Source organism: Lissotriton helveticus, chromosome 5_1 (genome assembly GCF_964261635.1).
Source record: "Lissotriton helveticus chromosome 5_1, aLisHel1.1, whole genome shotgun sequence".
In the NCBI taxonomy this organism is placed as follows: Eukaryota; Metazoa; Chordata; class Amphibia; order Caudata; family Salamandridae; genus Lissotriton; species Lissotriton helveticus.
In genome coordinates, this window is record NC_136065.1 from 1895687023 (window position 1) to 1895701128 (window position 14106).

At 41.9% G+C, this 14106-nt stretch overlaps 1 protein-coding gene across 8 annotated transcripts in view; it reads left to right on the top strand.

Moving 5' to 3' along the window:
* LOC144755958 (signal transducer and activator of transcription 5B) overlaps positions 1–14106 on the top strand; it is a 1707375-nt gene that overhangs the window by 1034396 nt on the left and 658873 nt on the right. For all 8 annotated transcript variants that reach the window (XM_078645393.1, XM_078645400.1, XM_078645396.1 and 5 more), the window contains one exon: positions 3608–3782. In XM_078645393.1, the coding sequence (XP_078501519.1) occupies positions 3608–3782 (175 nt within the window). The remainder of the gene's footprint in view (positions 1–3607; positions 3783–14106) is intronic.

Consider the following 14106-nt stretch of genomic DNA (forward strand, 5'->3'; position numbering starts at 1 on the left):
TTCACTTGTTTTTTTGGGGCTGGACTGCACTAAAACAACAACTTAGGCGGTGAAGGATATCTTAATCATTAGGGGTATGCTGATCAAGGGCCACCTTTTCCCAGTCATTTGTGTGCAGTTATCAATATTTGCAGTTCAAGACTCACTGTAGCGGAGTAATAGGTTACAAAACAGTGTGGCCAGTGTTCACCAGGTCGTCTAGACCTGCTGAACACAGTGTACATGTTACAACTCAACAATACCATTTGGCTTGGGCAGAAAATCCTAGAAATAAGAGAATCTTCTGTTTCTGTAATGATGGGTTCATGATTGCACAGCACGCCCAACTTAACCTTAAGGTTTGCTTGTTGCACCATTTACAAAGAAGAGAAGTGTGTCTGTATTATTTATTTATTTTTAAGCTTCACTGTATTTTTGAAAAAACTGAAATAGTTCACAAACCACAGTCCATTAACTAAAATAAACTCATTGACTTTTCATGATGCTTACTGTTCCATTATAAGGATTTTCCTTATGTACATTTTCAAGATCAAGAATCCCACTGTGCTGTTATACACTTTAATACTTTATTTTCTACTTTGCTCTTATTTGATCAATGCCGTTAGCACATATAGTTGTGTAGTATTGTTTTGATAGGTTTCATTCTTCCTTTAAAGTTGTACTTCTTTATTGTCATTGGTGTACATCATTTTGTTTGACCAACGGTCTTCTAGTCCTTTTTCCTGGCGTTTATCTAACCTTATTAAAGAAGTTACATTGTTTCTCCTTAACCTCTTCTTTCGAGTATTGCTGACGGAGATAATGTTCCTTGAGAAATCTATTATCCCAATATCAACCCATACATTTAAATTTTTTGTGTTATATCTTAAAGCAGTACCTAACATTTTGTTTTTTGTAGTCATTTTATCCATTCTATGTTTAATTTCTATTTCAAGTGGCCACAGGTTTTGGTACAAAAATATGATCACTGTCTCCATGAGTATTCAGACATTCTTTGATATGTCTTTTACTTATATCTGTTGTAGTGTGCCCAAAACTGCAGATGATTCTGACTCCTTTATACTTGCTAATTGGGATTATCAAGCACCCCATTTAATAATTTCTTGATTGATGTTTTCAGGTGCTTCAGCTCTTTTCTTGTGGCCAGATGTAGGTGGCTAAATACCGGTTGGTAACGCCGAAATTCTGAGAATTTCAGCGTTACCGACCGGTATTCAGCCATGTGTGATGTAGGTGACTTTAATCCTACATGCAAAATAAGGAAAACCAAAATAGCGATTCCTTACTTTGCTCTTGCATTTAAAGAATCGGAAATACCGATTACTTAAATGCAATGTAGGTAGCAATAAAAACAGTGCACCTCAGCCTTAAGGAATCACTATTTACCGCCAACTTCAAGTTGGTGGGAAGTAGCGATTTCCTTACAAAAAGCACTTTTTTGCTTTTTTTTATGTGCCATATGGCACGCATCCATGCCCTTAGGGCATGTATGTGTGCCACATGTGCACACATGCACATTTCAGGGGTGCAACAGGGTGTCCTTTGGACACCCTGGCACCCTTGAAATATCTCCTGCTATAAACGATTCAGTAATACCGAATCGCTAATAGTGAATCTTTTCACATTCATTCCTATGGCCTCCTAGCCCATAGGAATGAATGGCTAGGTATTCCTTAATATCAAATCGGAATTACTGATTCGTTATTAAGGAATGTTAAGGAATCACTAATATTTTAGCTATTCCTACCTACATTCCATTTAGCGTGTCCTTAATAGCGATTCGGTAATAATCGCTATTAAGGACTCGCTAAATGGAAGTTACCTACATCTGGCCCTTAGTCTTTTATCAAGTACAGATGTTTTTCACTTAATGGTCTGTTTGAATGTACTTATCTTACAGACATTACTAAATGTCATTGCCTTTAGTAACAGAGGTATTAAGTTAAGTAAAATAAAAGCAAAGGTGGACAGATAGATCTCCCACAGTTATTTTGTAACTCTCAGATTTGGCCCATTTGCTATTGCAAAAAAATGCTTTTTACATGTATCAAGCTCTTTTTTGCGATTCGGTAACCTGTTATCTAATTGCAAAATGAGTTTGCAATTCGGTATTTGGGAGGGGCGTATTTAGGGCGTCCCTCCCAAATACCAAAATGCAGCGGAATGTATAAATGTTTTGTGACCATGAATGTGATCACTAAACATTTGCATGTTACCTTCAATTTCGTGGTAACCCATTTGCAAACAGGAAGGGGTTCATAATGGGTTGCAAATTGCGACCTAACTCATTAATATTCATAAGGTAGGTAATTTATCGAACTACTGAGAATTGCAGAAAGTGCTCAACACACTTTCATACATGACGTTTTGGATTAGTGAATCACAAAACGGTTTCCTTCATACATCTGGCCCAATGTTCCTGAATCATAGGGTTAGAACAGTTGAACCTTGAGTCTCAATCTGAACTGCAGTCTCTCTATGTCTACAATATTATGACTGGTTCTTGTTAGGGATGATAATAACAACTCATAGCCAACTCTGCTTTGATTAAGGATTCAACACAGTTAACCACCCATTGCTGGCCAATGAAAGTATTTGGTTGTTTTTGAGGTGTTTAAAATTACAATGAAGTCAGGAAAAAGATGTCGAAAACCCAATAAAATATTAATATTACCTTCCTAATTGTATTTCTGTTGTTAAATAGTCCTTTGCCAGATAACCATTTTAATTCTTCTAAACTTCGTGATCGGTTAAAAAGGCCACTCAGAAGAGCAAACAACAAGAATATTCCATGTTACCCACTGATTGAGTGAAGCAACAGCAATATGCAAAATTAAAGTAAAACTGGGCTGGCAGTGTCCTGTATAAAGTATGTTTTATATATTATTGACACATAAATAAGCTCAATAATAAAGTCGGTGAAGAATTCGCATTGTTAGTGAGTTAGTTGAGGGAAGTAAAAAGTTTGGTTCAAAATATGTGATTAATTAAAAATCCCTATAATTTTAAAGATATACCTTATAGCAAGCGGGTGCTGGAAGGAGTGAGTTTCTAGGAGTTTAAAACAGGCTGTTTTGGTATGTGCCTAGATTAATGGATTTGCCAACACCATGTACACATGTGTTGGCTTTGAAGGATCAAGTGCTTTGTTTTCATACCATCACTGTTCTTTTTAATTAAGGCTATTACATTTATGAGTGTGCAAAACAGCCTTGATCCGCAGTATTTCATCAATTAGTTATTTAGAGAGGATGGCATGTTTATATTCCCAGGGTTACAATCCTTATGGTGGTAAGATGACTGCATACCCTCGAGACACCTTCTGATCTCAATGTTTTCATCTGAAACTATATCTGTGTTCTCTCATTTCTTGTATTGTTTGAGTTCATTTGAACTTTTCAAAGTGAGGTGTCAGATAAGTCATACAAATCATTTTATCTCCATGTGTCTTTTGCTTCAATATGAAATGTGTTATCATTGTAGGAGATTCTACTGGGAATGGGAACCCTCACACCTTCCTTTGTCGACTTTTAAGCTCCAGTGCCGAATGTACACATTCTTAGCCTTCATATTCAAGAATTTACGTGGTTTTCCTTTGTCTTTGCAGTCTGGTTCTCCAGTGGGTGGTATTGTGGATATGCTGTCTCAGAAACACTTGCAGATCAATCAGACATTCGAGGAGCTGAGGCTGATCACGCAAGACACTGAGAACGGCCTCAAGAAGCTCCAGCAGACACAGGAGTACTTCATCATTCAGTACCAAGAAAGTCTTCGTATCCAAGGTGAGAGCAACTTATCCCAGGCAGTTCATAACAGAATCCACAGGATGAATATAGGCCTAAACAAACCGCTCCTGAGATTATTGAGCTAATCTTAGTTTACAGCGAGAGAGACTAAAAGTTTGGTGGCGATCGCATGTAAGGTCATGTAAAACACAACCATACTCGTAAATTGTCCTGTTCATAAATTGTCAATGCGATCTCCTTTAATAATCTCAGCTAGATTCCCTTTTTCCTTTATCCCGGAGTACGTAATTCTTAAAATCAAACAATTCTATTGACTCAGCTGTGCCCCAGCTTTGGTGCAAATAACAAAAAGTCTTCCACATTACACATTACTGTGTCTTCTTTACTTTGGCCCATCACTAGTTCGTTTATAATTTGTCCTTCCATAATTGCTGAACAACCTTTACTGTTAAGAGACACCTCTTTAATTAAAAGAAATGTTTTAAAACATTATATGATGATGCAGTATGACTTGAAGGATTGACTGCCGTGCCTTGTAGTCACCTTCGAAGAGAGAAACAGACACCCACTTTCAGAGCTGTCTGAAAGTTTTTAACAAAGAACGTTTTGATTGCCAGAGATTACATTGTATTCATTAGTTTATTTCAACTCTGTACCATGTATCTAACAGCAGTTGAGGTATTTCAAATTATTTTCTTATAATTTTCTAACTAAAACATCAAGCAATATTAAAAAATGTGGTTTGAAGAAATGGTAATTTCCCATCAAGTAGCGGCTGCACATTGCACACCTGGTAAACACTAATTGTGCATTGTTCAGTAATCACTAGGTGTACAATTTTAACCAAATCCCTCTTTGCACACCGCGGAATTGGAGATATCTTGCTGGTAGTGATTTTTATTCACGGTTCCTAGGTGCACAAATCACATGTTTTATCTTTCCCAGTGTTCAACAGACTTAGGCCCAGATGCATGAAAGGAAAATCTGGTCGCAAAGGGGCAGATTCTCACAATCTGCCCCTTTGCGACCAGTATTTTTGCATTTGGGATGCATCATCCCAAATGCAAAAATCGCAATTAAAGGAATCTCTAAATTTAGATTCCTTAAATTGTGATGACCTTAAAGTCATGAATTCTCCTAGAAACAGAAGGGCAGAGTAAATTGGCAGCGATTCCAAAATACAAATAACACATGTGCACTGATTAATTTTAGGGGTACAACAGGGTGTCCTTTGGACACCCCTGCACCCTTGAAATTGCATTCTCAATTTGCGATTCGCTAATTGCTAATCGCAAATTGAGAATGTCTTCTCATTCATTCCTATGGGCCTCTAGGCCCATAGGAATGTAAGGGGAGGTATTCCTTAATTGTGACTCGCAATTTGCGAGTCGCAATTAAGGAATTTTAAGAAATCACTATTTTTTTTGTGATTTCTTCGTGAATTGCATTTTGCTATTCCTTAATAGCGAATCGTTATTTTTCGCTGTTAAGGAATAGCAAAATGGGTTCTTGATGCATCTGTGTGTAAGTATGGTAAAATGTGTAAATATTCGCTCCTCTCCATGAAAAACTTTATTGTGTAGCATATTTTGTTCAATGAAAGGTATAGAAAGAAGGTGTGCTGTTATTTCAAAGCTTCACAGTTGTTTATGCTATTTGAAATGGAGCGGAATAGTTGTAGAAATTGCAGTTGGATGCTGTTGTATTTTGGAATCGCTGCCAATTTACTCTGCCCTTTTGTGTCTTGGAGAATTCATGACTTTAAGGTCAGTAATTTCCTGTTGTTAATAATCATGTAAGATAATAGTACTCACAGCCCAAATAAAATGTTCCCTTAAAAGAAAACTCTTCCCTAAAATGGTGTAGTCGCACTTTATGGTTCTTTCTTTCCGATTTGTAAAGGTCATCAGAGCTCTGTGATGCTGTGGTAGAAACATTATGCAGAGCTGACATGATAAGCCTCTTATACTGCAGCATTTGATTTTTTTGAGCAATTGTATGTAGTTAGAAAAAATCCACAGTTCACTGGAATGGCGTTATCCCTGTAATTGCAGGGCTTCTACACGTTAGGCATGGTGCAGGCTGGCTAGGGTTAGTCTTCCAGAAAGACTACATATAGTGCATTTTTGCAGGTTTTGTCTGGGGGATGAGCAGTGTAAATATTGATATAGTCCCACTTTACCTTTGTTCTAGAGTTAACCATGATTTTAAACACACCTGTGAGATACAGATGGTAGGTTTTGCACAGAGGATGAGATGTAGTAGAATGCCCAGGCTAAGTTAGAATGATATCCTCTTAAATGAGACGAGAACAGTTGAAAATGTTTAATTTACTGAAGGGTCCACCTTGTAATTACCACTGTGACTAAACACCTCAATGTTGGTCTTGTTCAGGAGCCCTATTGCCATTACACAACACGTCAGAGATAACAAAAGTAGCAAAGCTAGCTTTACTAATGGGACCTCCCTGTGTTATTGACAGGGCAGTGACATTGCTTACAGAGACCATAGTGTGAAGTTGAAGGCTTCAGAAAGCAAAAGTCTGATTTAAATGCATATTCCAAAATGTTTGTAGCTGCTGATCTTCTCTCAATTTCGAAAAGACCTGTTATTAAAGGACGTAAGTGATCTGCACAAAACAAATAGGGTTTAAGCAACAGGATGAAGACAAGACAATTATTCAGCAGGCACAGGCCAGAGCTCATATTCAAGAAACGTTTAGTATCCCTCAAGCAAGGGCAGAATCTTGACAAGTTACATGCAGCAATCTAGCAAGGAAACCGCGTAGATTTGTTGTTCAAGTCAGAACTGTAAATGAGGACTTTGAAGAAATAATGAAGTCTCACCAATGTCCATTTCAAAGAGTTCTGCAGATTTTTCTGTTGGAGTTGAAACAGCTACAAGTGTGTGAAAAGAAATCGCAATTAAAAAGAAATGAGGTCACAGATTTGAAGTTGGTGGTGTTACAGCGCTAGATGGTTGATCTGAACCCGCACATTTTTGCTTCTCCTGGGGTTTGTGCGAAAGTTGTTGACATAATTGTTGCAAACTCCACTGATCAAGGATTACAGAGTGGCAGGGAGAGAAGTATATAAGTACTTTAGAAATATTTATTAGTAATTTGAATGGAAACTGATTGTACTTTACATATCCCAACTACAGGCTAAATATATTCAGAATCTGCACTTGAGTGCTGCATCAGTTGGGGGTGTTGGAAGCTGAACATCTAGCACAATACAGCACAATCTACAACACAGTACTCCACTCAACACCATCCAACAACTAACTATACAGTTGAAGAACAATCCTAGCACGACAGACAATCAGAACATTGGATAAGCAACTCCTTAGCCAGGAAATGACAATAATTAATACTTTGCTGTTCTTTTGCCCTATGCAATCTTTCTCCCTAATGTGTAGGGCTAGCTAGGTTATATCCCATTCTACAGGGCTGGAAGGCCAGGCCTACCACAGATGAGGAATCTATCATGCTTCTGTTCGAAACAGTAGGGTTCTATAGCGTTGTATCTTTCATAGATTCACATTATTGTATTCCTTGACAAATGGCTGAGATCCCTTGGTAGCCATTCTTAACATAGTAGTGTACATACACAGTAAAATAACAGACTACTTGTAAACAACCAACGTTATTGTAGGACTTTGAACTCTGGCTTGAAATCTAACTCCCTCGGCCAGGGATCAGTGGAAGGTTTCACTTTAGATCCTTCTAGGAAGGCAAATTACAGCTTGTAAGCTGTCTGTCCAAGGCTTCTATTCAGAGACCCTACTGGCCTCTAACAAACAACCCTATATGCCTTCCACTAAGGCTCAGACTCCTGGTCTTCCCGGCTTCTTCTGAGACATCAGACTTTCAGTAAGTTGGGGGTCCTCTCCTTTCCCCTCAGATTCAGTTCCCTTATCAACGATAGCCCTTTTGATGACTCCAGCGGCGAAGACAAAGTGTATACACTTATCAAATGTTTACTACATAGTCGCCAACAACAAATATCAGGCCTCACCATCGTACAGGCTTACCCAATCACTGGCAACTCTGACAAAACCATTCACCCAACAAGAAAGTCTGTCTCTGTCAACGATGACGCCTGTCTCCATCAACGGCAAAGTTCGCCCCATCAGTTATGAAGTACATCCCTTCAACAATGTTGTAGGAAGCTGGATCTCTATATACTATACCAAAATGAGGTACAGTGTGCAGAGTGTCCAGTGGTTCCCCTGAGGTTTTACAGAGGCCAAAGTGGATAATACTAATGCTCTCTTTTGTGGTAGTGTGGGCGAGCAGTTAGGTGTATCTGAGGGTAGTGTTAAGCATTTGTTATACACACAGTGGCAATAAATGAGACACACACTCAAATCCCTGACCAATTTATAAAAATTATGCTTGCTTATATTTGTTTGTAAAACCACAGAATGTCATCATAGGTAAATAGGTTTTTCAATCGAAATTCAGTTAAAAAATGGGACACTTAGGGCAATTTTCAGACTTTGCAGTGTTAACCTACGGGAGGAGGAAAACATTCAGCATACATAAGGATAACATCGACTGAAAAGACCAGTCTAAGGAAGTTGAGGTCAGTATTGGGCAAGGTTCAGATCAACACCAACTGTGCACCAACAGCGGCACAGGCGCGGCCGGGTGCTGGTTCGAGGTCAGGCACCCAATACAAATTAATGGGATTGGGTGCAATCAGTCAGAGGCTGCTTTCAGGTGAGTAGCAGTGGCTTTGGGGAGGGGGAGGCTGCCTCCAGGGGTTGAAGCAAACACTGGATGGGGCCCAAAGCAGCGCCAACACTAGACCACTAGAAGCCCAGGGGCAGCCTGGTAAAGGGTGCCAAAGCAGCGTTGGGTGCCTAATGCAAGGCAATGGAGAATAGCAAAATCGAACAAGGACTGAAAGTTGCAGGGGTGCCTTTTGGTATCGGAAACAGCTAACCAGAGCAGGTCGCGGATGGGAGAGTCTCCGTGCAGAGGCTTCAGGCATCGTCGAGGAGTACGTGAGAGGTCAACACAAGGTGGACTCTGACTCTGGAGTGCTGGGGAACCTTGCTGGAACTGGTGGGCAACTTGGAATCGGGCTAGAGGTGTCTGGTGCAGAGGTGGAACCATGGACAGGCGTCACGGTTCTTCAGGTTAGAGATTCTTTACTTTGGAGTTGGTTGCTTGGTGAACAGGTCCACTGTTCTCGGGAGTCAGTCCTTCCTGAGTTCTGGAGGTCGCTAGGCTGCAGGACATGTCGTATTTTTGGTGCAGGATGTCCAAGGGCTGCAGACAGGTTCGTAGGGCTGGGACTAAGTCAGTTGGTTTCTGCATTCTTCTCTTCTGGTGTAATTGTGTAGTGTCTGGCTCTTCTTAGGTCGTCAGGAACTGAAGTTCAGGGCTGGTGGGAGGGGGGAACCTAAAGACTACATTTAGGGGAGTTTAAAGGGAGTGCCAGGTAGTAGTCAATTGGCTCCCTACCTTAAGGGTGACTACACCCTCTAAATGCTCACCCCATGTAGGGCGGGTGCTCCCCGCCACGGACGGCTCTTCCTGATCAGAGTGAGGTGTGAACACCTCCTCCTAGGAAATACATTGTTCTCGGCCTCAGAGTGCACAAGCACTCTCCCCATGAGGTCAGAACACTGTTTATGAGGAAATACTAGCACTTTTGATGGGGAAATATTGGCACCCTCCCAGGAGCAAATGAATGAAACTCTGTTTCTGAGCAGGTTTGCTCAGAAACAGAGTGACATTTATACATTGGTACCAAAAGCATGCATCATTGCTAATTAGCAAGGAAGAAGTCAGATCTGCCATCTTAGGGGCTCTCAGACTGCTTCTCCCAGAGTGACAGGTTTCTAGGTGCTATATAGTTTGAGTAATGCCATGTCAGCGGAACTAGAATAAGGCACCAAGCCAAATATGGCTAACATGGATGTGCAATGTCTGCACCATGCAAATTATAAATAGCCAGATATGAGCAGCCCAGAAAGGCTGGCTTGGCACTGTGTAAGCAACTTGCACAACCAGATTAAGAAATATCATATAGTCAGGACAGGCAAAGTGACCTCTAAGGGGGTACAGAATAGCTTGTTGAAGCTTGTTCAGTCAAGGTCAGATAGGAAGCCCTTTGGAGCTCCAGGCCTCATGTCACTGTGATAGATCTAAGCATGATATCTTTTGAAGTGCATACACATGAATTTATATGGATATATTTTGCAACAACTGTTTGGTGGTAGAGGGCAAGCTCATTAGCTCAGGCCAGTCAGTGACCACACTAAGGATTGGTAGGTTTCAGGGGACTCCTCTAAGGGGTCCTCTGTGTTCACTTTCAAATAAATCTGATAATGGAATCAGTGCAGTTTTATTATGTTGAAATGTTTGGTACCAAACATCCCGTATTTCAGTGAAGCCATTATGGAGCTGGGGAACTCATAATTACGAGTATCCAGCCTATGTACTTACTGTGGTTTCTCTAGTCACTTACATTATCCAGGAATCAACAAGGATATTATCACAGGAGATAACGTGCACCCTGCCTTAGGACTAAGGCCTGCTAGAGGGGTGTCCTAGCTATATCTCATTCAGTGTCTATGGGCAAGGCACTCAGGGATGTGTGCCATGTCGTCTCCAGTTTTGTCTGCACCAAGACAAGCAGTCTGCAGTGGCGGTGTGCATGTTCTTGGTGAGGGGTTCCTCAGGGTGGTACAAGTCGTGCTGCATTCCTGTGCACTTCCAGTCAAAATGACATCATTTTCCAGACACAAAGTGGTGGCTTCCTCAGAGGCGCTGCAGTCGAAGGAAGCACAGGGCCACACCCACCTCTTTAAGTCCTATCGCACGCTGATATGCAGCTGCTATGAATTAGACAGTGCGTATGACTGTATCATGGGAGATGTAGTCCTTCTTACTTCCTTGTATCTTTGCCACGATGAAAGTCTGCACATAAGCCCCAAAGTGGAGCTTTGATGTTTATAGCGGCAGGCCAGCCGCTGAGCGGGCACCACCCCTAAGTGAAGGGGGCCACTTGCCTGAAATATACGGGGCGCGAGGTGGCACACGGCACATGGACAGCGGCTCCAGATCTTTGGGGCTTATGTGCAGACTTTCATCGTGGCAAAGATACAAGGAAGTAAGAAGGACTACATCTCCCATGATACAGTCATACGCACTGTCTAATTCATAGCAGCTGCATATCAGCGTGCGATAGGACTTAAAGAGGTGGGTGTGGCCCTGTGCTTCCTTCGACTGCAGCGCCTCTGAGGAAGTGAATAACGAAACGCGTCAGGCGGCAGACGTATGTCTTTTAAAGAACAGAGAATGAAGCTGTGCAATAAAATCGCTTTTGGGGAAAAGCGTGTCGTGGTGTGAGTGCTGCTCGATTTGGTCACCCCGTGGAGCTTTGATGTTTATAGCGGCAGGCCAGCCGCTGAGCGGGCACCACCCCTAAGTGAAGGGGGCCACTTGCCTGAAATATACGGGGCGCGAGGTGGCACACGGCACATGGACAGCGGCTCCAGATCTTTGGGGCTTATGTGCAGACTTTCATCGTGGCAAAGATACAAGGAAGTAAGAAGGACTACATCTCCCATGATACAGTCATACGCACTGTCTAATTCATAGCAGCTGCATATCAGCGTGCGATAGGACTTAAAGAGGTGGGTGTGGCCCTGTGCTTCCTTCGACTGCAGCGCCTCTGAGGAAGTGAATAACGAAACGCGTCAGGCGGCAGACGTATGTCTTTTAAAGAACAGAGAATGAAGCTGTGCAATAAAATCGCTTTTGGGGAAAAGCGTGTCGTGGTGTGAGTGCTGCTCGATTTGGTCACCCCGTGGAGCTTTGATATATATATATATATATATATATATAATATATATATCCAAATACCACTCCTGGTGCATAGGCTCACCATACAACGAGAACCGGACACTTGAGATTCAAATCACTGCAGGCAGAAATAGATTTTAAATATTTATTTGTTTTTTTCTTCCATCAGCGCAAAAACGACAGGCGAGATGACGCGTTTCGGCCAACAACGTGGCCTTGCTCACATAAATGCGAAACTGGACTGACCAAATTGTATACACCTGTGTAGTGATCACATGTTCAACAAAGACTACAAATTTAAATAGAGAGTGAAAAAACACTACCATGTACAAACTACCAACATTTGTTTACAACCAAAATCAGCGGTCTTAGTCACAGAAAAAAATTATTGCTTCAGCATTAGCGCTTCACAGGTGATTTATTTAAGTGGGACGCAGATCACAGTTTAAACAGGACAGGTAGTTCAGAGTGCTAGCGCTAGGGAATAAGAGCGCTTAGCCAGCAGACAGTTCATTTAAGTTGGAATCAGATCAGCAGGTTCCACAGGACAGATCACACAACAGTGGCAATCCAGCCAAAGGGATCCCAGGTGGCGTCAGGGAGCGCGGGGAGCGACACAGCGCCAATACCTGGTTGATTTCTCAATAGTCCTGTGGTGATTTGGTTTCTTCTTGGCGCTTTATGCTTCTTGCGCCCTTGGAAATAGCAGTCTCTGGGTTCCTTGAAGGGGGGGGTTGTTGGAGTTGATGGCTGATATCAAATCTCCTCAGCCAGTTCCCTTCAGGTGGACTCTGGGATCCCCTCCCGCCGGGCTAGATCAGGGGGTAAGTTCAGGATTCCTCAACACTTGGAAGGCAACACCTAAGCCCTGTCACTCCCAGTATCATAGGACCCTGACTAGGCCCCACTGCCTAAAACTCCTGCGTAGGTTCTTCCCCAGGTCTGTGCTCCCTCAATCTGACAGGAAAGTTTCCCTCCCTTTCCTTATACGGTGCCAGTTGACAGTTGGCAGTGGCAGTTGGTGCCACCTCACCTGTTCCAGAAGGTTCCAGGAGGTTCTAGGAGGTTCCACCATTATGGCTATGGCCAGGCTGGCAGGCTAGTATGGATACATTGTTTGAGGGTTCCAGCCAGCCCCTGGCCACTAGAATGCGCCCACAAAGACCGCGCTGCAGTAGCAGGGGTCAGGGGCAGCCATGTTAGGGGAAGAGGGCACCTGCACCTTAACATTACTTTAACATTACGCAGGGCATCTCCACTACACAAGGCCTATACCCTTTTAATACAATGGGGGACATCCTAAACTAAGGAAGTAAAAAGCGAAAAATTTCTGGGGAAAGGGCCAAGTCCTACACAACCAATTTGTTTGGAAAAAGCTGATATGCGCTCTTTATCAACTGCATATGCGCATTGTGGTCACCAGTGCACATTAAACATGCCTCCATATTCGTGTCATTCTCTTTATTTGATAACCGCTCTAATGCAAAAGAGACTCCAAACAGTTCACCCCCTATTGAATTTATCCAAACCTTTAGGGAACCAAAGGCACTTGAAGAGCTGAAATTTCATCAATAATAAACAAAAAATCAGCCAAATAACACTGTGTGAATACTAACCGAAGGCACTCCCTTTACTGTACCCTCATCCTAGTGCCTTTGTCACTCTCATTGGTCTATATGGACCTATCTACCGGGGACCTGTCTCCTATCTAATATCTGCATTGTTCATGCAGTAATGACCACCTATGAAGCATGTACACTGTTATACCTAACCACCTATGAAACAAGTGACTAAAGTTGTACCTGAAAGGGTAGTGTTAATAAAGTGCACGTGTAATTTAAAAAAAACATTGTCTATCACACATAGACTAACTATCCTTAGAGAAGGAAGGGACGGCATTGGACCTCATATCAAAAGAATATACGAATAAATCGTATACAAACAAGTCTGTGCCATGTTAGCAATTCATGTATTGAGTCAAATTTGAATTTGAACGCCTAGAACCATACCATATAATTCTCATCTTATACGATTCCAATATATTCCTGAGAAATTATGGTAAATAACTAATAGGCATGACAATGGAGTGCTATACATCAACATTATGTGATCAATGATAGAGCAGAAGACATTAAAAACAAGGAAATACTGGTTACATCATCTAAAAATGTGCATACTGAAAGATGAAATAGTAATCATCAGCTAGTTAGAGGAAATGATGCAAATCTTCGCATAAATTCAGCCCCCTAGGTGCCTTGGTGTCTAGCTCGATAATATACTTTGTCTCAAGTTGTCGGAGTTTTTTCTCTCTGTTTCCCCCCTGCTTATTGAGGGGAACACTATCTATGACGAAGTATGAGAGAACATTCAGATTGTTGGCATGCTCAGTTTTAACGTGCCGGGCCACGGGGTATGTAGGGTCAGCATTAACTACCGCCCGCAGGTGTTGGAGGATTCTTTGGTGCACCGGGAGTTTGGTGCTCCCTACATAAGTTAATCCACAAACACACTGGAGAATGTAAACAGCATGGTCAG